Source organism: Microcebus murinus, chromosome 14 (genome assembly GCF_040939455.1).
Source record: "Microcebus murinus isolate Inina chromosome 14, M.murinus_Inina_mat1.0, whole genome shotgun sequence".
Classification (NCBI taxonomy): Eukaryota; Metazoa; Chordata; class Mammalia; order Primates; family Cheirogaleidae; genus Microcebus; species Microcebus murinus.
In genome coordinates this window covers 39,353,641-39,378,479 of record NC_134117.1, presented here as the reverse complement: position 1 = coordinate 39,378,479, position 24,839 = coordinate 39,353,641, and the positions used below count along the sequence as shown (strand labels likewise).

The 24,839-nt window shown below is 32.8% G+C and overlaps 1 protein-coding gene across 3 annotated transcripts in view; it reads left to right on the top strand.

The window, feature by feature from the left end:
- The window catches only part of PCDH15 (protocadherin related 15), a 1,489,951-nt gene that overhangs the window by 1,415,936 nt on the left and 49,176 nt on the right, over nt 1–24,839 (top strand). For all 3 annotated transcript variants that reach the window (XM_076010005.1, XM_076010003.1, XM_076010004.1), the window contains 2 exons: nt 17,839–18,054; nt 23,204–23,292. In XM_076010005.1, coding sequence (XP_075866120.1) covers nt 17,839–18,054; nt 23,204–23,292 — 305 coding nt within the window. The remainder of the gene's footprint in view (nt 1–17,838; nt 18,055–23,203; nt 23,293–24,839) is intronic.

Below are 24,839 nucleotides of genomic sequence, written 5' to 3'. Positions count from 1 at the left end.
GTTTCCTCCATTATGTCCTGACTAGGTGTATTCTATTTTTGAGATATACCTTAGTGTACTATTTTTGCTAAAATATTATTCCATTGAGGAATAATAAATATAACTTTTCCAAATTGTTATATATTTTAAATGAAATAGTTGATTCTCTTAAATGAGCAGTGATCAGTTGTAATTTATTGGGCATATTTATGTTTTAAATGAGTAGTATTATCTTAACATCATATTATGAAGTATTTTTGTAGAGGTTTTTTTGTTTGTTTGTTTATCAATAGTTATCCCATGGCTTGGTATTTTCTTTTCAGAAAGCCATAGTGAATTTAAGAAAAAAATAATAATCTCTGTATGTACTGGCATGAAGTTCTGAGAAACATACCCTAACGGCATAGCTGGAAAAACTTTCAGTCTTCAGGCAGTATCACCATCAACTTACCCAGAGAACAATTTTTAAAATAATATTCTTTTTTATAAAGGACATATTGGAGTTTATTAGTCTTTATCACATCATACCATAGGATATCATAAAATTGAGTGAGATTATTTTATAGTAATTAAGGTATATCTGATAAGTGGAAAGAAATGCTGATATACTCTTTAGTAAAATAAGAAAGCAATTAAAAAGACAGTAAAATTTATTAAATAGGTTTTTTTATAAGGAAGGAGTTAAATCCATACAAAAAATAATCCTAGACTGGAAAAGCCCAGCAATTTAAGAATCTTTATAGAGATCCCTTAAATACTCCCTTTTAGATAAATATGGTCAAAATTTCAATTTTAATACTTTTTCCAAATAAAGGTATTAATAGAGAGTTATGAACAGCAGAAAATTTCTTTTTCATGATTGAAAATGAATTATCTATAAAATATTCAAAAATAAAGCAATCCTTTCTCTGGCATTAATAAATCATAATGTGACACATAATTTTTTCTGGAACCTCCTGAGCATGTTAAAGGTATGTTTTTTGATAATCATCATGAAAATTTGGGCTAACTAATGTGAAAAGGAAAAGAATACAACGAAAATTTGTATCTCACTACATTTATAATGGTCTGATTAGCATTAAATGTGGTTAAAACATTGAATTATCTTTCAACATGTCATTTAATAAAGCAGCATCACTAACAAGGACATAAGCAGTTCTATTTTCTGCCAAAGTTTGTGTTCTGTTTTGTCCTGAAAAAGAGGTAGAGATGAAGCTACTTGTCTTAATTTAATTCCTACTGGACTCTTAGTATCTGCACAGAAGGAAAAATGTGAGAAATAATAGATTGCAATTTTTAATGAACTCTATCAGTACAGATGTCATCTCTTTCTGAAACAAGGAACCTGGTAATAATCTTCAGTCCACCACATACTCCTCTCAGTACAGTTGGTTTATTGGCAAACACTGCATGGGCCTTGGAGTCAAAGACTGTATGTTCTGCTCACCAGCTGTGTGACTCAGGGTCATTTACTGAATTTTCCATGGTTCAGGAATGGCATCTGCAGAATGACTTTTGTTCCATCTACCTACCAGAGTTAAGAAGATTAAATGATACTCTATTCATAAAGGGTGAAGGACATTGGTAAACCAGTGAAGGACATTGGTAAACTTTCAGATTATTTCATATGTTTTTCTAGATCTTCTTCAAATATAGTTTTTTATTCTTTTATTTTTATTATTTTTTTAAATTTTAGCGTAGTATGGGGGTACAAGTGTTAAGGTTAGGTATATTGCCCATGTTCCCCACTCTCGAGTCAGAGCTTCAAGTGTGACCATCCCCCAAATGTTGCACATCTCACTTGTTGTGGTTGTATATACTCCTCCCCTCCAGCTCCCTCCCACCTGCCCGACAACAGATAAATGTTATTACTATATGTCCACTTAGGAGTTGATCCGTTAATACCAATTTGCTGGTGAGTACATGTGGTGCTTGTTTTTCTATTCTTGAGATACTTCATTTAGTAGAATGGGTTCCAGCTGTATCCAGAAATATACAAGAGGTGCTATATCATCATTGTTTCTTAAAGCTGAGTAGTACTCCATGGTATACATATACCACATTTTATTAATCCACTCATGAATTGATGGGCACTTGGGTTGTTTCCTCAGCTTTGCAATTGTGAATTGTGCCTCTATAAACATTCGAGTGCAGGTGTCTATTTCATAAAGTGACTTTTGATCTTTTGGGTAGTTGCCCAGTAGTGGGATTGCTGGATCAAATGGTAGATCTACTTGTATCGCTTTGAGGTATCTCCATATTGCTTTCCACAGAAGTTGAACTAGTTTGCAGTCCCACTAGCATTGTAGGAGTGTTCCTATCTTTCTGAATTCACACCAGCATTTATTGTTTGGGGACTTTTTGATAAAGGCCATTCTCACTGGAGTTAAGTGATATCTCATTGTGGTTTTGATTTGCATTTCCCTGATGATTACAAATGTTGAGCATTTTTTCATATGTTTGTTGACTATTAATCTGTCTTCTTTTGAAAAGTTTCTTTCTGTTCATGTCCTTTGCCCATTTTTTAATGGGGTTGTTTGATTTTTTTCTGGCTGATTTTCCTGAGTTCTAAATAGATTCTAGTTATCAGCCCTTTATCAGATGTGTAGCTAAAGAAAATTTTCTCCCATTCTGTGGGTTGTCTGTTTGCTCTCTTGACAGTTTCTTTGTCTGTGCAGAAGCTAAACTACCCAAAGTGTTCTACAGAGTCAATGCAATCCCTATCAAAATACCATCATCTTTTTTCACAGATATAGAAAAAATAATTTTACACTTCATATGGAACCAGAGAAGACCCCGTATAGCAAATCAATCCTAGGCAATAAAAACAAAATAAGAGGTATCAATTTACCAGACTTCAAACTATACTACAAAGTTATAGTCACTAAAACATCTTGGGACTGGCACAAGAACAGGGATGTTGACCAGTGGAACAGAACAGAGAACCCACATATAAAACCATCGTCATATAGCCAACTAATCTTTGACAAAGCAGACATAAACATACACTGGGAAAAAGAATCCTTATTCAATAAATGGTGCTGGGAAAACTGGATAGCCACATGTAGAAGACTGAAACAAGACCCACACCTTTCACCTCTCACAAAAATCAACTCACGCTGGATAACAGACTTGAACCTTAGGTGTGAAACCATTAGAATTCTAGAGAAAAATGTTGGAAATACTCTTCTAGACATTGGCCTAGGCAAAGAATTTATGAAGAAGACCCCAAAGACAATCACAGCAGCAACAAAAATAAATAAATGGGACCTGATCAAATTAAAAAAGCTTCTGCACAACGAAAGAAACTGTCAAGAGAGCAAATAGTTTTTTATTCTTTATTCCTTTTCAATACTGACATTCAACCTGCATTTAATCACCCCAATTGTTGTCAGTGCTAGCCCCTGACAATTTTGCTAAAGAGCTATTTGGATTAGAGCACACTGGCCAAAAAACAATTAGGTTAAAGACAAGTTGGCCAATGCTGATTTTTGGCCAAATCAAAACGAAACAATCAAACAAACTAAAAAAAAAAAACACCAATTTTATCTAGAAACTATCAAGCTTGTTTCTTCTTATCAAACTTGTTAGTTGATGCTGATAGACATAAAATACATTGTGCTATAGAAAAACAAGCATATATATGTGTAATATATTTATATGTATATTTACACATACACACACATACATATACAGAAAGAGAGAGAACTTTAAAACAACACCAGTTTAAATGAAGAGAGTAGAGCCACTCTTTTAAATGTGTTTATATAAATTGCAACATTTTAATATAAATGTGCCGAGTGGAGCCAGTCTCCAGCCGCAAGGAGAACTTGAAGCTCTCAGGGGTTGTGACATCCAGGCTCAACCTGTGGATCAGCAGGACCCAGGAGTCTGGGGATCAGGACCCCCAGGAGGCACAGAGAGAGCCGGCAGCCACCAACAGGACTCCGTTGGGGAGGAAACCAGACTGGCTGCTGGAAGCCGAGGTGTGACAAGCCCCGCTGAGAGAGGCCTACACATCTGCATCTCGGGGCCTTCCGGGCCCTGCCTGCTGCAGCACCGCCCTGCCTCTCCTCGCCCCTGCTCCCCTCCTGCCCCTGGACCTGCCTGGCTGGGGCTCCTGGGGCAGGAATGTCCGTGAGACTCAGCCAGCTCCTTCCAGGCCCTGCCTCTAGGGACAGCGGTACCCTGGCACCCTGTCCTGCTGCAGACGCTGGGACCAAGACCAGCCGGGGCCCAGCACTGGTGCGTGTCACCACGGTGGGGCCTCAGTGTCCTGTCCAGAGATGTCTCTCCTCCCTGCTCACTTCCAGGGTCAGGGCAGGGCAGCTGAAGAACTCCAGGGTCACCTGTCTCATCTGCTGCCAGCAGGTGCCTGTGATGTCTCCCTCACTGAGCCCTTGGTCCCTGGGGCCCGCTCCCGGACCCTGAAGTGCTCTCGGGCTAGACTGCGAAGGTGCTGCCCTGCGCCTTGCGTGTGCCTCTGCCCGCCTTGCCCCCCGTCCCCGCCCTGGCCTGCTGCCCCGGCCAGGAGCTAAGTGCCTATTTTGTGCAACCACGTACCTTTTCTGTGGAAAACCTGTTCTCAGGAAGGATCTGATCAACTCATCACTCTCAGGTGTAAGCGACTAAGGATACCTTAAAAAATGAAACCCTTAAAAAAAAAATAAATAAATTTATACATTTATATTAAAATGTTGCAATTTATATAAATTTAAGTTGACAAATATCATTGTCCCATGTGTAAATAAAACCATTCCAATCTGTAAATATAGAATTCTTTATAATAAATGTCACTATAACAAAAGGCATTCCTTTTGATAATCATTAGTTTCATCATAGCACTTTATATTCAATATGTTTTTAAAAGTTATTAATTTATTTTGCAAAGTAAAAGGTTTATAAATTGAATCCTATTTGCCTTGACATACTGTTTTTCTATAAGAGCAATGATTGAGATTTTTATTTTTGTATAAAGCTTTTTGTTTGGGTTTGTTAATTTTGTATTAGACAGGCAATAAAACATTGTCAGAAAAAATATACAGAAGATTCCACATTTGAATTTAATTTTCAAATGCCCTACTGTCCTTTTCCCTTGCTTTTCTGTTAAATGTAGTAGTTAAAGAATAAGTAGACTTCTTATACACTATTCATATTTGAAACCATTTTACAGTAATGAAAAATGCTATCATTTTTTAACAATACAGTGCTTCAAAATAAATTCTATACATATAAATCATAGACATTTGAGTATTTTCAATATTTAAATATATATGTGTTTTAAAAATACTCAAATCTATATGGAGAAAGATGGCACAAATTCACCAACAAATAAAGAATTTAATGTGTTAAATCTAAAGATGGAAAATAAAAACAAGCTTTAAGAAAAGTTAATACTCAAAAGGGGATTTTTCTGAAACATCTCAGGTACTATACTTTAAATTTAAATTTTTATTTTTAAAATAGATTTTACTAGTCAATCAGCAAGCCAAGTGATAGGAAAATTACAAAATAAAAAATTAAAAATAATTAAATTAAAAATGAATACAAGATCAAGCTTGCCTTAAAAAAACCTGCATTCTGAAAATATTAAATCATTTTACTCCTAGGTTAAATAAACTGCACAGTTAAATATATTAAAATTTAAGGATGCATTCTCTATTGTAAGTTTTGGGCTCATGGATTGAATATATGGCTATATAATTTTAAAATTTATGAACTGTGAATAATATGAACCGTGCAGTGTTCATTGGATGTAATATGTATAACATCTACTTAATTTGTATTAATAAATATTCTAGTAGTTTCTTGATCACTTTTCAAAATTGGTAAGTTTAATGTCTGATAAGCATCTTATTATAGTAATATCACAATAAAAATTTTTATTTAGGAATTTTTTGCTATAAATACATAATATACATTCACTAAAAAAAATCAATAAATATCCTTTCCTAAGTGGCAGATCTATTCCTTTCATGACTATTTCTTAATTACATTCCATATACAAGGTGCTGGCCAATGAGACTTATGAGATGTAGAGCTGAATCAGAAAATAATTCTGCTCCCAAATAATTTACAGCTAAGTAAACAAGCTTGAAAATGATAGGTACCTTCCATTGTACAATAAGTGATTTAAAAAAAAAGAAGAAGAAATCAGCTATATAGCTACAAAATTATTCATAGAGAAAATGTCACTAGTAAAATAAAAACTCTAACTAAACTTGATTGAGATTACTTTGTAACAGGCATTGTATTTAACACCTGAGTGAATATTCACTGCCAGCCTAGTCAGCATGTCCTATTTTCTCCATTTTACTATGAAGAATTAAACCCTATAGAGTTTCTTTCCCAAGCTCATATATCTAATAAGTGGTAGAACTGAGCTCACTTCTGACAATTCTAAATATTGATATCTAAACCACTATATTTTTCAACAGACATTAGCCAAACATTATTTGATTATTTATTGGCCATGGTACTACAGTCAAAAAATATGAGCAAATACAAATTTAATGTGTAAAAGACACATAATTATAATATATCATAGCAAATGTTATAGTAAAATATAGTTATAAAATGTAATACTGGAAACATATAATACTGGAAGCAGGACTCCACTAATAGGGGAGACAGGAAAGTATTCAGAAAAATGGTCATTTAAGCCGAGATTTGATTGTTTTATTTAGCATTGTATGTATTCAGAGCATGTGTGTGTGTGTGTGTTTGTGTGTATTTGTAAGTGTGTATGTGTGTTTATGCTATAGTATAGTCCAGGAGTGAACATCATTTGGCCTAGCAGACAAGACACATTTCATGTTAGGTAGAAGAAACCAAGTGTACAAAGTTTTGAAAACTTGAAAAAACATAAATTTATTTAAAAATAAATGACTAAAATATACATAGAGTAAATGTAAGGCAGGAAGTTGGAATGGTAAACTGAGATTAGCTTCAGATTATACTACAGGCTTTTTTTTAACATTCATCCCTGGCAAGCAGAAGCTATTGGTGATTTTGAAGCTATTGCTACATTAAAAACTCAGACACCATGCAAGCCTGAAATTGGGTGGTGTAAATTTGTCAGAAAGTAACAAAACTGAGAAATATTGTATAGGAAGAATGTTGAATGCTCGCTGTTAAACACATAGGGTGCCAGGGGATAAGATTAAACAAATGAAGAGGATGCTGAGATTTTTAGTTTAGTTCAATCCATAGGTGGTGATGGATGTGAAGAAAATACAGAAAGTATGGTGGCCAGAAGAGGGACATGAGGGTGGGAGTCAAGGAGAAGAAACTGGTTTGAATTAATTGAATTTAATGTAACTAAGGAACAATCAGGGAGTTAGAAATAATGATCATGGCATTTACTTTGATTTAAATGTTGAAAGATTTAGGATACGTAACTACAGAATTACTAGGGTATAACATCCTTAAACAATTTAAGAAAGAATAGGTAAGCTTTTGACAAAAATTGGTGATACTTTGTGATTCAAAATCAGCACACAAACTAGCTTCCTCTCTCAGACAGAGGGCTCAAATTGTTCATGTGTTTTCTTTCACTAAAATGTCTGTATAATGGAATACAGTTTATTTCTTTTCCACACAGATGAAAAGTCAGAACAAGTAATTTCAGAGTTCATTTGAAAACATCATTGAGGAATTTATAATCACTCATTATGTTAGCAATAATGAGGAAAAGAACAAAACCTGTATTTGTGAGGTAATAATATTTATTTTCCAAAATATTTTACAAGAAAAGGAAAATAAGAATGAGAAGTTTCAGTAATTACATAAATGCAGGTCTTACATATTTTGTGCCTTCTATAATACAAACTATTGCAATATATAGGAACATTTTGCTTTTCTTCAGATTCTTTTCTTTAATTTTTCAAATAGATGTTATCCTGTGATCTTTGGCACCATGCTTAAATTAAGTGTAAACTTAGACAAATCCTAACTATAACCTAGCCCTGTAAAGGTCTTTGTACTTCAAAATGTGATTGGCATGTCTATACATAATATTATCACATTGTTGTTTCTCCACTGAGTTGTATTTTACTCTTTAAGATAGCTCAGAATTATATTAGACTTTTACTTAACTCTACAAATAGTAAATGGGTATATTGAAATTAGAAATTATTAACATTACACTGAAGTTGCTTTTTTGACATTCTTATGCAAATCAAACACTGAGCTTTCTTATTTAAAATATTTCCTCTCTCTCTCTCTCTCTCTCTCTCTCTCTCTCTCTCTCTCTCTCTCTCTCTCTCCCCCTCACCCCCCTTCTCTCTTCCAAAGATTTGAATAGCCTTATAAATACATCATACTACCTGACATTTTCCTTATTCGTATTTGATCATATGCTGGGTATATTGTCTTTATTAAATACTTGAAAAACAAGGTTTTTTTCTAGTTCCTAAAAATATAAGAGTAAAGTTAAAGTAGTTCTAATCTGCCAAAGCTATATTCTTTTTGCCCCCTGCAAACACACCTTGACACTCTGACCTTAGTAGTTGGAGATGTAAGATTTGAATATTTTTACCCAACATTCTAAAACACTTTCACTTTACTTCTGGGCAAGTGAACCTTCAGTGCTATTAAATGTTAAAACGGGTCTAATTGAGAAGCTGAAGTTAAAGTTAGCATTATTGGACTTTAATGGGTTCGAAAGTTCTTAGGACATCACTAATTATTCCACTAATATTTCTGCATCCATAGTATTCATTTAGGCAACAGAGAGGAACAGTTATTTAGGCTGTTAGAAAATTAATGGTCTCACCTACTCCACTGTATGATAGAGGCAATTATTTGGTGATTTTCTCTTAATGTTGGGCACCTGTGTGCATTAAAAATTCCAGATGAGGTCTTAGAAATGGATAAGTGGTTGCGGGTATCTAAGCTTTCATTTAAAATTATGATTACAGCAAGTATAATTATAATATTCATTTCCAACCTTTATTCTTTAAAACAACTCTAGACATAACTTTCCTTATTTTGTTCACTAGGGAAACTCATAAAAGCCAGTGAATCAAATCTTCCAGGGTCATCTTTGCCAAATATTAATGTTGTAAACCCAGTACAAATTTTTGATTGTAAAGAAGCTGATGGAATAAGTAAAATGGCAATGATACGTCAGTAATTTTATTCATTTAGATTTTCCAAGGCTAGTCAGTTTTCATTTTTAAGCATTAATTTAACCAGGCTTGTTAGATGTCTCCTTATTACTAGCTAATAAATGATAGAATGGATTTGTGACTTTTACTTATTTATGCCTTTACTAGAAAATCTCTGTGAATTTTCCCAAAATTTTAAGGAAACAGTACTGGTTATATTTGTAACAGTTTATAGAATTAACATAATATTGCTTTATTCAAGCTTAAATTCCCTAATGACACTTTAGGCAATAGTTTTCTTTCAAATTGGTTCTTCTTTGCCATATATCATTCATCAGGCCTAAATTCTAATATTGTTAGAATTTTACCATATCAGTTTTTCCCTCACTCCCTCTAAAAGGTAGAATTCTATTTGAAAATGAATTCTAAATTAAAATACAAATGGATTTTGGCCATCTAATAATTTCCCTTCTTTTAGAGACAATATTTTATACAGCAAAGTGTAATCTACCCAGTCTAATTAAATCTGTCTTTTAAAGTGAAAAACTGAATTACATTTGCTGTAATTATAGATATAATAGATTTTACCACCTATCATTTTATTTTGTTTTTCCTTGGTCATTTTTTTTCTATATTTTTTCATTCCTTTTTTTCATTTTCTTTTAGATGAATGTTTTTATTCTTACCACATGTATTCTTAGCGTGTGTGAGAAGTATATGCTCTATTTCTATTAAGTAAGGGTTACTTTAGAAATTTTAACACAAATGCTATACCTAAAAATATTAATGTCCTCTTCATCCTGAACATCACTAAGTGTCTTAGAACATTTTACTCCAGTTATTATCATTCCAATTTATATATTGTCATGTTTGAACATTTTACTCTATCTTTTCTTTAACTACACACAACAATATAGCTACTGTGCTGTAGAGTCCATGCTTATACAGATTTACTCACACATTTACCACCTTCTTTGCTTTTCCATTTCTATCTAAATTTTAGCTCTTCCATTTAGAATCACATTATTTTCATTTTAAAATACACAGTTTTAGCTTTCCATGGGATTCTTTTCGAGGTAAACTCTTTCAGTGTCTGAAAATGTGTTCATTTCACTGCTGTTTCGAAAGATGTTTTCATTAGGTCTAAAATTCCAAATTGACAGTGATTTTCTCTCTGCATTTTGAAAATACCTTTTTTCCTATCATATGCCTTCCAATGCTACTAATGAGATGTCAACTCTCAGTCTACCACACCTAAGACTTTTAAGACTCCACTTATGGGTTACAGTTAGAGTATATAGTATTCTGTAATTTCTATATGACGTCTGAGTTTCTTGTTATTTAACTTGTTGGCAGTTTATTGGGCTACTTATACCTGCAGGTAGCTGTCTTTTATGAATTGTGGAAAATTCTGTTCTGTTCTCTCTTCTCTCTTTCTGAAACTTTGATCAGATGTTTCCCAAACTTTTTGTGTTAGTCTGTTTTACGTTGCTATAAAGAAAATACCCAAGACTGAGTAATTTATAAAGAAAAGGGGTTTATTTGGCTCATGGTTCTGCAGACTATACGAGAAGCATCATGCCAACATCTGCTTCTAGTGAGGGCTTCAGGTAGCTTCCAATTAAAATGAAAGGCAAAAGGGGAACATGGGTATCCCATGACAAGAAAAGGAACAAGGGAGAGAGAAGGAGGTGCCAGGCTCCTTAGACAGCCAGGTGTTTAACTACTATAGTGAACTACTACAGTGAGAACTCACTCATTGTTGTGGGGAAGGCACCAAGCCATTCATGAGGCATCCACCTTCATCATCCAAACACCTCCCACCAGGCCTCACATTCAACACTGGGGATCAAATTTCAGCATGAGATTTGGAGGGTCCCAAAATCCAAACAATATCACTTTTTCATTCTTAATTCCATGTCTCAAACTTTTAAAAAAGTCTTTTCATCTTTGTAGCTCTATGAAGCATTCTGGATCTCTTTTGCCCTATCATTCAATTCACTAAATCCCTAGTCTGCTACACCCAATCTGCTAACAATTCTATCTCTGAGTTTTTAATTCCCACTATCTTATTTTCTATTTCTAAAATATTTTTTATTTTTATTCAACTGTTCTTATTATTATTCAAATTTTAAAGATCTTTATTATTTACTGAAACATATTAAACATATTTGCTTTATGCTCGGTATCTATTAATTCAAATATCTAACATTTCTTATGGTTATGAATTTCATTTTTTATCTCAAGAAACTCATGATGTTTTGTTTCTTATCTGTTTGGGGAATTATTATAATCTAACTTTTCATCTTTCTTAGAATTATTTGTTAGAATAATTTTAAGCATGTTTTGGAGGTGAATTTTTTTGCTTCTGTCAGAATGCTGGGCATTGTTAGTCAAAGATGACTTTTTTTTCAGGTTGTGTTTTATACATTCATTCAGGTAGAGTTCAAGATTGCTAGACTTTACAAACTCAGAATATTATGATGTCTCCTTGAGTTGGGCAAATTGATGATGTGCAAATGAAGGCCATAAACTAAAATGAGAGTTTGTGTTTAGTTCTAGATTTTCATGGAATTTTTTCCCCACTGCACACAATATCAAGATTTAAGCCAGATAGTTTTTTTTGCAATTTTGGGGCAGCAAAGGCTGTGGTACCTGGGAAGGAGAGGTAAATTTCTCATTCACACTTACAGTGAGAATTTAGCTTTCTGAAAAGAATAAATATTATTAGACATACTTTCATGAGTGGGCTTTGGGGGTGGCCTCCTGTTCTCTGGATTCTCAAAATCAAACAAATTAAATTTTATGTTTACCCAACTCCGGAAAAAAAAAAAATCTAAGTGAATGCCACCATCAGTACTAAGATTTTTAAAATTTTTACATCTGCTTGTCTGGGTGCTATAACAGAATATCATACACTGAGTGGCTGATATATAAGAGGAATTTATTTCTCACAGTTCTGGAGTCTAGGTGGCCCAAGATCAAGGTGCCAGGATATCCAGTGTCTAATGAGGCTGACTTCCTTGTTCATAGATGGCTGTCATTCTGCTGTGTCCTCATGTGATAGAAGGGGGCCAAGGAACTCTCCGGGGCCTCTTTTATAAGGACACTAATCCAAGCCATGGAGATCTGCCCTTATGACCTAATCACCTCCCAAAGACCCAATCACAATACCTTCACATTGAGGGTTAGGTTTCAACATATAAATTTGAAGAGGTACAGACATTCATCCTGTAGCACTTACTTTTTGACCTGTATATTTATTATTATAGTTCCATATCCTTGATGCATGTAGGAAGAATTCTTAGAATATTGTATTCAGCTTTTGCTGTTCTTATCAAGAGGATTTTATTTCTGGTATAACGAGAAGTATATTTACATGGCATCTGGAAAATTTTAAGTGTTTAATAAATGTTGGCAAACAGAAGCAACAACAACGTTATACAAATAACATAAATAGACTTTGTAGTTTAAAGATAGCAAGAATGATTGTTGACCTGAGACCGAGCCCAGACTCAGTGACTGACTTTAAAAGATTCAATCAATGGCATGGTAGGAACAGAGGTTTGGCTGCAGTTAAGAAATGATTGTGAGGTAAGGAATTGAAAACCGTCACTGTAAAGAAATTTTCTGAAGGACTTAACTGTGAAAAATAGGTATGGAAGTTGTAGGACTAGTGTCAGAAGTATAGATTAAGTAGAAGAAGAATTTCATTTTGTTTTTATGAGAGAGAAATAATGTGTTTTATAATGTGTAGAAGAGAAGGTTAAAAGGACAAAGATAAATAGTGTTGACAAAGCATTAAATGCAGAAGAGACCAGAGTGAATCAGATCGTGGCATAAGAGCCTTCAGTGTGAGAAAACGCACAGCTGTTCCTCTGAAATTTAAAGAAAGTTGGCCAGGATTGGTGGCTCACACCTGTAATCCTAGCACTCTGGGAGGCGGGCAGATCTCTCAAGGTCAAGAGTTCAAAACCAGCCTGAGCAAGAACGAGACCCCATCTCTACTAAAAATAGAAAGAAATTAATTGGCCAAATAAAAATATATATGGAAAACATTAGCTGGGCATGATGGTGCATGCCTGTAGTCCCAGCTACTTGGGAGGCTGAGGCAGGAGAATTGCCTGAGCCCAGGAGTTTGAGGTTGCTGTGAGCTAGGCTGACGCTGCAGCACTCTAGCCCAGACAACAGAGTGAGACTCTTTCAAAAAAAAAAAAAAAAAAGAATGTAGTAAGAGAATAGATATGGGTAGTTTATTTAGTTACATGATGAAAGTGTAGAGATTTCACACTTGATAGTCTCAATTTTTATGTGAAGTAGAACTTCCTAATCTCTCAAGAGGACAGAAAGGATATGTGAACTAAAAAAAAGAGTGAACTTTTGGAGTGTGAGAGAGAATGTATTATATATGGCAAAGATTTTCTAAATAGGTCAAAGGCACAGTTGAACTCAGAGATCATGGACTTATAGTAATACTGGTCTACCTGACTATTTACTTTCTCTCAGCTCTCTTCAGTCACTGTGAATAAACTGATGATTAGTCTGATCCAAGAGGAGAAAGGTCCAGGTGTTTGTAGAAGGACAAAGAAATGAGAACAGTGTGATCCACGGTGACTTTTATAATAGAGCAGGAAATATCATAAACCCCGAAGCAATGGGAGCAAAGAAGAAGATTGCAGATCTGAAAATTCACTGATAACGAAGATGTTTTAACTGACTATAATGATGGAGGTTTTGATCAGAAACTTATACATTAAAATTTAAGCTCCCAAAGACGGAATGTTTCCTTGGAAGAAATATCTTCATAAGGCAAAAGACTAGAGTGTGACTATGGAATTCAATTTATGCCATGAGGCAGTTCAAACACTGATGAGAGTGATTAATGCCTAAGAATTTAAAGATAAGGTGCCAGATGTGTCATGGAAATGAACACTGAAATTTATAAAGAAAGAAGTTGAAGAGGTAGACTGACAGCAAGATAGCAACATCTTCATGACATTCGGCAACAAGGAAGGGTAGAGTGTATATATTTACATACACGCATGGATTTCAATTGAGGCAGAGGTTTCACAAAGTTGATTCAAAAGTGATCTGGAAGGAATAAAGGAGAGCTGGAAAAGAAAATAAATAAGATTTTGAGAACAAAGTACTTTGTTCTATAAGTTCTTGAGCTCTATAAAAAAATGATTCATGTATTATTTTTTAAGGGAATTGCAATCTTATGATAATATGTACATACTTCAGGGAGAGGAAAGATTTGAAAAAATGCTAATGATCCTGGCAACCATCTTCACTCAATGAGTATCTTCTGAAATGAGATATTTGAGTATCATGTTCATTCAAAGAAATAGAAATTGAAAGGGAGTCACTACTACACAACATACATATGACAGTAGGGTTTTATATATTTTTTTAAAAGTCCAGTAAATATGAATTTTTAAAAACTATATCTCATTTTTTACTATTTGATTCAAATATACTTTGAAAACAAATTATAAAAGAAAATAGATGTTTCCAAATTAAAATAACTAACTCCAAACTTTAACTTTTGCTTTAAAAGATTATTTGTTTTAGAAAAGGCATGTTGAAAAAAGCACCTTAATCTTTTAAGATGAAATATGACTATTTTGTAGTTATCAAAATTTGATAAACCAAGAAAATTGTAAAGTGAAATTACTTGTTTATTGAAATTGGAAGTTAATCAGTAAGAACTGTGTAAGGTAATTTAATATACCAAACAATCACTATGATTTTATGCTATCTTTTCTAAATGGGATTATGTTGTGATACAGGAGTTTTTTAAAAATATAAATGCTTAGAATCTTACAACACAACATCCAGTTGTATGGTGTGTGTCTATATAGTTTTAGCTACTTAGGAGCCTGAGGTGGGTGGATAGCCTGATCCCAGGAGTTCCAGCCTGCGGTGAGCTATGATGGGGCCACTGCTTTTCAGCCTGGGAGACAGAGCCAGACCCTGTCTTGAAAAATAAATAAATAAATAAACAAATAAATAAATAAATAAATAAAAAGAATCGTATAACACAAAATTGAATGAAAGAATCCAGAAGACAGAAAGCAAAACATATTCTATGATTCCATCAATATACGATAAATAAATAGACATAATTAATTAATGATATTAGATCAGGATAATGGTTCCCCTGAGGAAGATGGATTATGACTGGAAGTGCATGAAGTACATTAGAGGATAAGGGGAATTTTTTGTTTCTTGATGTGGATGCTTTAGTCACATGGATGTGTTGTATTATGTATGGATGTGTGTATTATGAAAAATTTTGATGAGCTATACATTTATCATTTTTATACTTTTTGCATATTTTTATACCTCCATAAAGCTTACATTAAGAGTAAGAAAAATTTGTTTCAGGAAAATTCCTAAGTTAACCACAAGTTAGAAGATAATATGTAACCAAATATGACTTACTGGACATCAGTCCCAAATTTGCTTGTTATTAAGTAGAAGAAATGTCCTGGATTCCTTGACTCAGATGCTGGCCTAATTTTAGTTATAAATATACTTTTTATTTCTTATGTTATCTTTTGTCAAATGAATAAAAATCTTGTGGATCAAAGCTTAGAAAAAAAAAACTTTGATAACTGTTTTTCTTTCTTTGTTCTTTTTATTTTACTTTAAGAGATACTGTGAACTAATGTTGATATCTAATTATTATGCCATTACTCTAATGCCAAAACTGACATCTGCCATGATGTAAAACACATAAACCATCTAAAATTATAAACTGGTAGTTTGAGCTTATCCTCTTCTATAGCTAAGAATTTTAACTTAGAAAATTCATGAAATATTTGATCCTACAGTGAAATATCTAAGTTGCTTAGTTTAATTTACCTTTTCTAACAAGTAGATAGGATTATCCTGAATGTTTTCAACGGTTCATAATACGTACAGAATTTGAAGCCAAGTCAAGCTTATATTGTACCTTAATACATATTTGCTATTATTTACTATTGTCACTATTTGTATCCCAAGTTTACTCCTTATTATATAGACTTTGATTATTGAAATTTAATTAAAATTAGAACAAATTAACATTTCAGTTTCTTGGTCACATTAGCCTAATTTCAAGTGTTCATTAGTCATATGCGGCTAGTGCCTACTGTATGGAACAGAGAAGATTTAGAGCATTTCTATCATTTCAGACAGTTTTATTGGGCAGCACTAATTTGCATAATTAAAACAATACATTCCTCAGAGGTTTTTTATTGTTAAATAAGATTATTTTGTACAATTCTTAGCATTGTCATGGCAACTCATAAATGCTTACTATATGATACTTAACAATAATAGCATAGGAAAAATAAGAATAACCAGAAAAGGAAATAATAATAATGTTAATGGTAAATAAAAATATATAGCTTGCACATTTAGTATCATGAAGTAAGTATATTTAATTTTGTTTACATTTTCTAAGACTCTTCTATCCATCATTTCTTTTCCAGATATTTCACTATGAAATAATTCTGAAGGTGATATTCTGAAAATGTTTCCCTAAGTAGAAGTAATAGAGCTAGCCTAATATATTATGCTCACCACTGTAGTTAAAAATAAATTTAAAAAATTTTAAGCAACTAGTTACCCCTTTTTAATTCTAAATGGTGAGAAATTTTAACACGTAGATCATAAGTACTTGCCACCAGATACAAATCTGGTTAATCAGGATAAAGGATGATTAAAAAGGAAGTCACATAGTATTTTAACTCTCTCTAATTACAGTATGGCACTAATTAATTAGGATTTCTTTATGCATTTTTAAATTTATTTGTTATAACTCTGAACTTTGATTTATCTTATTTTCATCTGAAAATATTTTACTACAGTCTTTTGTGTTTATTTCCTTAAGGCCAAATGCTACATCGAAAACACAATCACATGGTGTGCATAGCTATTATACCAAGACAATTGTTAGGTGGACAATCAATCTCATACATCAGCAAATTTGGATCACCAACCAGAGTTGAACTCATCAGATACAGAAATTTAAAACTTGATTTATTGACTCTGTTAGTGTCCATGACCTTTTTAATTTTTTTAAATTCACAAATAATAATTGTACATATTCTTATGGTATATAGTGATGTTTTGATACATACAATGTATAGTGATCAGATCAGCGTAATTATTAATAACATATCCTTCTCAAACACTTATCACTTTCTTGGGCTGGAAACATTCAATATCCTCCTTCTAGTTATTTGAAAGTATATAGTGTATATATTATTGTTAACTATAGTTATCTTCCAGTGATATAGAACACTAGAACATATTCCTCCTATCTGGACATTTTGTTAAATGAAAGAAGCCAGGAACAGAAAGTAAAACCACATGTTCTCAACCATATGTAGAGGCTAAAAAATGTTGACCTCATAGAAGTAAAAAGTGGAACAGAGCATACTAGAGGTTAGGAAGGGGAGAGGGAGGGGAGAGGGAGGGGAAAGGGAAAGAGAGATTTATTAAAGGATACAAAATTACATCTATGTCCTTTACTTACATTTAAGTAATCATTATCATTCTAATAACAACCATTCAACAGTGTGGGCACAAGATTTATAAATCTAAATAATGATATTCAGAATAAATAGACTTTTAGAGGCACTTTACTATGTCATTACTACATAAGAAACATCAAAAATAAATATCACTAAGCCCTTTAATAAAGGTTATTTTTTCCTGCTTATTTATAATCTCTCTTTTTTTTTTTTCATCCTAGGCTACTGATAAAGATACTGGCAATTACAGCGCCATGGCATACAGACTCATAATACCACCAATTAAAGAAGGAAAAGAAGGATTTGTGGTGGAAACATATACAGGGCTTATCAAAACTGCTATGCTCTTCCATAATATGAGGAGATCCTACTTCAAGTTTCAAGTTATCGCAACTGATGACTATGGGAAGGGACTGAGCGGCAAAGCAGATGTACTTGTAAGTACATAAACTTCAGGAAGGGAGGTACATGCAATGCTAGCCAGGGGGCAGTGTTTTCAGTTTAAAAGTTTTATAGTTAATTTAAAACAGGTTTTCAAAAATATAAATATTATTAATTTTTATCCAGAATGTTAATTACTATAGTTTTGGATAGGAAGACACATATGGATGCATATGCACACAGACATATACATGTATATTATATTGCTTGATTTTTTTTTTTGAACTTTGGAAAATATATGGTTGTAATAGCAATTTTATAAACATAGGATTTATATTTGGTCTGTAGATTTCATTTTTAATAAGGTTGGCTAGAGCTACATACAATTTCAAACTGTTTCACAGAGTTGTGCTATCGAAACCAAAATGTATGAAATTATTACAGTTTAAATTACTTTTAGCCTTTTGTAATTGAGAAAACAAAAGCAAATGTTTTGAGGCAAATTTATGTTCCAACAGATGTGATTTCCTTGTTTTATCAAAATCTCCATTGATGGCATTGATGATCCTTGACTAAATTACATTTGGCTACAGTCAATATCATTTCTCTAGTCTAACTTTCACTTAGGCTGTGATAGATCATTTCCAAGGGCAGTTTGATATTAATTTTTATTCAAAATATTTAACACCAGTGTATATCCAGTGGACTCTCTACTAACTTGGATGCATGGATTATTTGGACTTTTATCTGGTAAATCTAATGCAAAGTATAAGTAGAATTATTATTGGAAATATTTGTCACATAAAGACAGATCAGGTATAATTTGTCTTTTGTTCATTACATCTTAATCATCTTAATAAATCTTCATTTTTCATAGTTCTCCTCATTTAGTTCTCTGGACAAATTTAACCTTCATATACATGCAGACATCAGTGGCTAATTTTTGTTTTTTCTTAAATAATATTAAAGACCAGCCACCATGATTGTGGTGGGTATGAGGACCAGAACACTCCTCTAGCAACATTTTCATTTATGACAGTAAAGCTGCAATAGAATAAACAAAGGCCGATCTAAGCTGAGAAGCTTTTGACATAGAAGATACTAAGGTTGACAGAGATTTTGATCAAATTAAGATCTGTAAACCTGATATAAGATAATGTAATTACTTTTTCTGTTATTTAAAATAGTCGCATTGTGGTACTTATTTGCTACACAATAAGATCACTACAATAAGTATAATTAAAATATTATAAACATCAACACAAACAAAATATAACTAAGTAGATGTTATATATAATATGTACATAAGCAATATAAAATTTATGGTTTTTATTTGAATTTCATACTTATTGTGTCCAAATTTAAAAATATACCTTTAAAGCAATTTAAAATGTATTTACAAAGAAAGAAATTTAATTCAAAGAAGTTGCCATACATTATGTTTATAAATATATATATTTTATTCTGATGCAAACTAAGAGCATCAGGGAAGCCATTCCAGCAAAATGATATTTATAATAAGCTCTGAAATCCTTTCAGTCAAGAGAGAGATGTGAGAGAAAGAGGAGTTTTATCACAGACATTTATTCAGCCTAGAAGAGTATGAGAGGAAAAGTGAATGAAAAAATGGGGCTGGAGATGGAAGTAGGTAGTCCATATAAAAGCTGAAAGCCATATAAAAAAAGTTTAGACATTTCTTCTGAAGCCAATGCGAAGCCATTGAAAATTTTTATAAGGGGGAAGATAACATTTTTTAATTTAGATAAAAGCCTCTTGCTTAGTAAAATCTAGGTCTCCCCTGAGGACATTATTGTTACTGCTGCCTACTGAAATGGTGGCTTTTGTTTGTATTTTTTTCTGTTTTTGTTTGCCATCATCTTCATACTACACTGCCAGAGTAGATCCTTAGTGTACAGAATAGTTACTTTTAAATCCTTCCTCCTTCCTGAGAATCCAGACTTCATTCTCATCATCTGACTCTATCACTCATTGCCCCTGTGATCTCTAAAACCTTGGATCATTCTCCATCATAGCTCAATGAATTTAGCTCCTGAGTTACTATAACTATCTCCAACAAGTCTATTTTCTTAATTTTTTTTTCGGCAGTTTCATTATGTGTGGAGATGATTCTTTCAACATTCTGAACTCAAAATTTCTTGTATGTCTTTCCTCCAAGGTTTTTGCCCTCCACCCTGTTTCAAATACTTAGAACCATGGTTGGCTTTGCCATTACCTCTAAACTTTCATTTTAAACCTCCTACTCTGACCTTAATATTGAATGTTTCCAGTTAAATTCAGCACTCTTTTGTTCCCCTCAGGACCTTCAATTTGATTAGCCTACCATATTTTTAACCTCCATCATTTTCTCTCATGAAAACCCCTTATGTTCTTTCTTATTTACCAGATTTATCGTGCATTATCAATTATAATAAGCATTCAGTCACACAAAAATTAACTTTCTTGCCTTCTTTCCCTACATCATATTCAGCAAAACCATAGCCCTAACTAGTTACAACTCTCTTCTTTCTTCAGCCCTATACACGTGCTGACTACGTCTGCAAAAAAATTACACAATACTATAATTAGTATCACTTTAAATTAATGACTAAAACCCCTCAAAATGACTTTATATTTTGTTCAGTAACCACACAATATTTCCCAGTCTATTCATACTCCCAATGTGCTAGAAAATCTCTCTGTTCCCTTCTCTTCATCCTCACTGTTGTCTAATTAACTGGCATCCTATTTCACAGTAAGATAAAAATTAAAGCATTTAGAAGCATTAGAAGGATACTTATATGATTCTCACCACTAAATCTACCTACTCATCAGGATCTACAGCAGCATTCTTTGCTGTCCTTGTGGTTCCTTTAGATGAATTCTCTCTGTTTTTATCTCAAACTAGGATGACCACCAAGGCAACAAATACATACACAATATGAAGTTTATGGGTTTTTTGCAATAGATTCAATTTCCACTCAACAGATCTATGACATTGCTTCAGCAGCTCTCCCATTTCTTTATTACATTATCAATTTCCCCTTTATGATTATTCCCTCAACAATGCTTTTTTCCTATCTTCTAAAAATAAAACCCTTTTTGACCTACATGTCCATCTAGCTGCCACTCCCTTTCTCTAGTCCTATTTTCAGCAAAATTCCCTGTTAAATTTGACTCTAATATCTTACTATCTAATCTCTCTTAAACCCTCTTTAATCATAATTCCACGCTAAACACTCATCCAAAACTGCACTTGTCAATATCGCCTATGAATTACGTGTTATTAATGGGTTGATAACTTCAGTCCTCATCTTACTTGAACCATCAGCAACATCTTACTAATTACTACCAGCCCTACGTTTTCAGGCCACCCACCATACTCCCTTGATTGCCTCCTATCTCACTGTTCACTCTCTTAGTTTCCTTCACTAGTTCATTTTCTTCTCCTGACCTTTTAGTGTTGAAGTTTCTCAGGGCTCAAATATTACTTCCCTTTTCTGTATGCACTCACTGATTTGGTAAGCTCACTCATTCCCATAACTTTATAAAATATCATCTACATACTGAAAACTCGCAAACTTATATCTTTAACCCAAAGCTCATTCCTTAACACCAGACTCGTATATCTATCTTTACATGCAACAATTTCATTTGAATATTTAATAAAGATATCTATTTAATGTTTCCTAAACTGAACTCTTTATCACATTTCTTCCACCTATAGTCTTCACAATTTCATTTGATGAACAAATCATCTTTGAATTTTTTAGGCAAAAACAATTTCTTGATTCCTTTCTCTCCTAAACCCCAAATTCATTCCTTCAGTAAAGACAGTTATTTCTACCTGTCTATCAATATAAGGTGTCTAAACACCTATCCAATGTATTGTATGATGAAATAAGAAGAATGCATAAAGTACTTCTGCTGTATGCAGAATTAAGGTGGTTTTCTCAAGGAAAAGCACTATGTAAGCTGAACTAACCACTTTTTTCATGGACTATTTATTTGAAAGAATAACTTAGAGACAAAATATGGTTACTCAAACTTGGGTACTTGGTAGGCATTTACACAAAAATAAATGAAATGAGCCTGTCACTTCAAGGAAAATTGACAGTGTGTTTTATTAATGATAACATTGAAGCTTTCAAGCACAAATTAGAATATTTAAAAGATTGTCTCCATCATGGAGCTTGACAGTTTCTTATCACTTGACGACTTTTCTGGTGAGATTAGTGGTCATACTAAATAGTGATTTATTTGTTGATATTGTGTAATATGTGTCAACATTTGAAAAATCTGCATTATTCAGTGAACCTATATTTTCTGAATGACCAATGTACAAGATATTAAAAAATCATTCATGGGTAAAGGATCAATTCAAAGTACAAGAGAGGTAAATGGATTTTAATGTAACTGAACATGGTTTTAGATTTCATATCAAAACTAAGAAACTACCACTTGAGTTTTGGTGTAGTATAAAAAAAATACACAATTATCAAAAAAGGCTATTGAAACACTCCTTTCATTCTAGAAAAGTGAGGTTACAGCAGTGACCAGAGACAGTTAACAGTTTAAGCAGGAGACTATGAGTATCTCTAGAGCTCACTTTACCAGTATGCCAGCTATCAGCCAAATGCATCTACTGAATACTTCCAATAGGGCATATTCATCAACAGCTGTTAAATTAGCTCATTTTAGCTCATATTTATATTTCTATGCATATATTTCTTTACCCTACACAAATTCAAAGTAGACATGAAAACTATATATGATGATCTCATAGAACAAATTATTCCAACCATTAATATCTCAGATTCTTAGTCACTATGAATAATCTCTTTCTTGAAACTTCTAAAATCTAAAACACAAATTTTCCACTGTCCTGAATGTTCTTTGATAATCAAATTAAAAAGAAACAAAAATTCCACTTTTAATTTCTTAGTAAATAACCAAGAAAACAAACACAGAATCCAAAAATAGGTTGAAATCACTTCCGATTCTTCATTTCTAGGTAAACAATTTTCAATCTGCCCCAGTTTGTCTCTAACATCTAGTGGAGATTGTATAATTTTAAAAAATTATTTGCTTCTGAATTTAAAAATTAGAAACCACTGCGTCTCTGTGTAGTAAGGGAGAGATAATGTTATGTTTTGGTTACAGAAATTTTGGTAAAAATTAAATGAATTCTGTTTTATCTTCTTGCAGGTCTCTGTGGTCAATCAGCTGGATATGCAAGTCATTGTTTCCAATGTGCCCCCTACTCTAGTGGAAAAAAAGATAGAAGATCTTACAGAGTAATTGATTATGTTTACTTATATATTTATTTTCACATAACTATAATTTTAATTTGAGTTGGTCATCTTAATCATTATATTATTCAGATTAAACATATATTTTACAACAGTGTTTTAATAATAATTTAGCTTACTCCTTTCCTAAAGTAGGTAGACTCATTTGAAATATGCAAAGATTTTGAAAGTATCTTTAAATAAGGATGAAAATTAGATGTGAGAAGTTCTTATTTAGAATTCTTCAATTGATTAATCAACAAAGCCTCAAAATGCTGCATCTCAGAAATCAGAACATTCATGATTTAAATATATACCTTGATTTTGTGGCCCTGCATTGCTCAAAAAACAATCTGGCTATGGAAATATGTTATTTCTACAAGTGATGTGTCTAGATAGCTAGAGCTTACATTTTTACAACAAAGTTAAGACAAATTTTAAACTTTATACATATGTAAATATATTCAAATTGTTATAAAATATGTGGCGTATCCCTCTGGCTTCTCAGCCATGTGCACTGACCATGGCTGAAGATGTTATAGTTGATGCAGAAATAATTGCGATTATTTATTAAACGGCTGTTCTCTAACATTTTGATGCCATAAAAGATTATTAAAATATCTTTACTACTTCACTCTTAACTACCCTAATCTAGCCTGCCATCATTATTTAATTTTTCTATTTTGGCATTTGTTCTTCCTTGTCTTCTACTGATTTCGGGTTGACAGATGTCAATTACCACTGCCAATTTGCCTCTCTCTAGTGGAATATCCCCACTACTAAATTGTCAGAAGTTGTTTCAAATAGATAGCTAAACTTTTAATAATTACAAGACAAATAAAATTCAATAGGCACTGATTAAAACATATGCTTTTCTTATAGGAAAATCACATATGTTATTTCAGTATAGTTCACAAATTCAGCATTTTGGTGTCACATGACTTGTCTTATGGGGGAGGAAGTTATGTGTATTTATGGATGAAATATCAATCATGAAGTATCCTTGTTTATTTCTACAGCAGTAGCTTATGTACACTTAACCTTTATCAAAATAATAGCTGATTACACTTGAAAAAATTAGAATTATGCTTAATTTTTAGCTGCTTTCATGTCATCTATTGAAACAGGCTTTCTCTGGCTGCATTATCTAAACGAAATGACACCCTCTTCAATTTCTAACTCTTTATTCTGCCTTATTTTCCTTCAAAGCATTATCTAAGGTCTTTTTATATGTCAATTTCCCACTAGAATGTAATCTGTATGAATGTAGGAAATTTATTTTTTACTGTCATAACTCTACTTATATAGTAGGCACTTGATGCATTTTATTGAATAGACATTTTATACACGCAAATCATGATGTGCTTTTCTTCATATTGAGACAAAATTTATGAAACTGAAAAAGCAAATGGCAAAATGAAAGTGTAATTTCATAAGAATTTATATGATTTAATGTCTCTTAAGTGGATATGATGATATAAATGGGAAATATCAGGCACTTTTCCTGTCTTGAAAGAATCATATCATTGTGAAAGGAGCTTTGACTTCATATA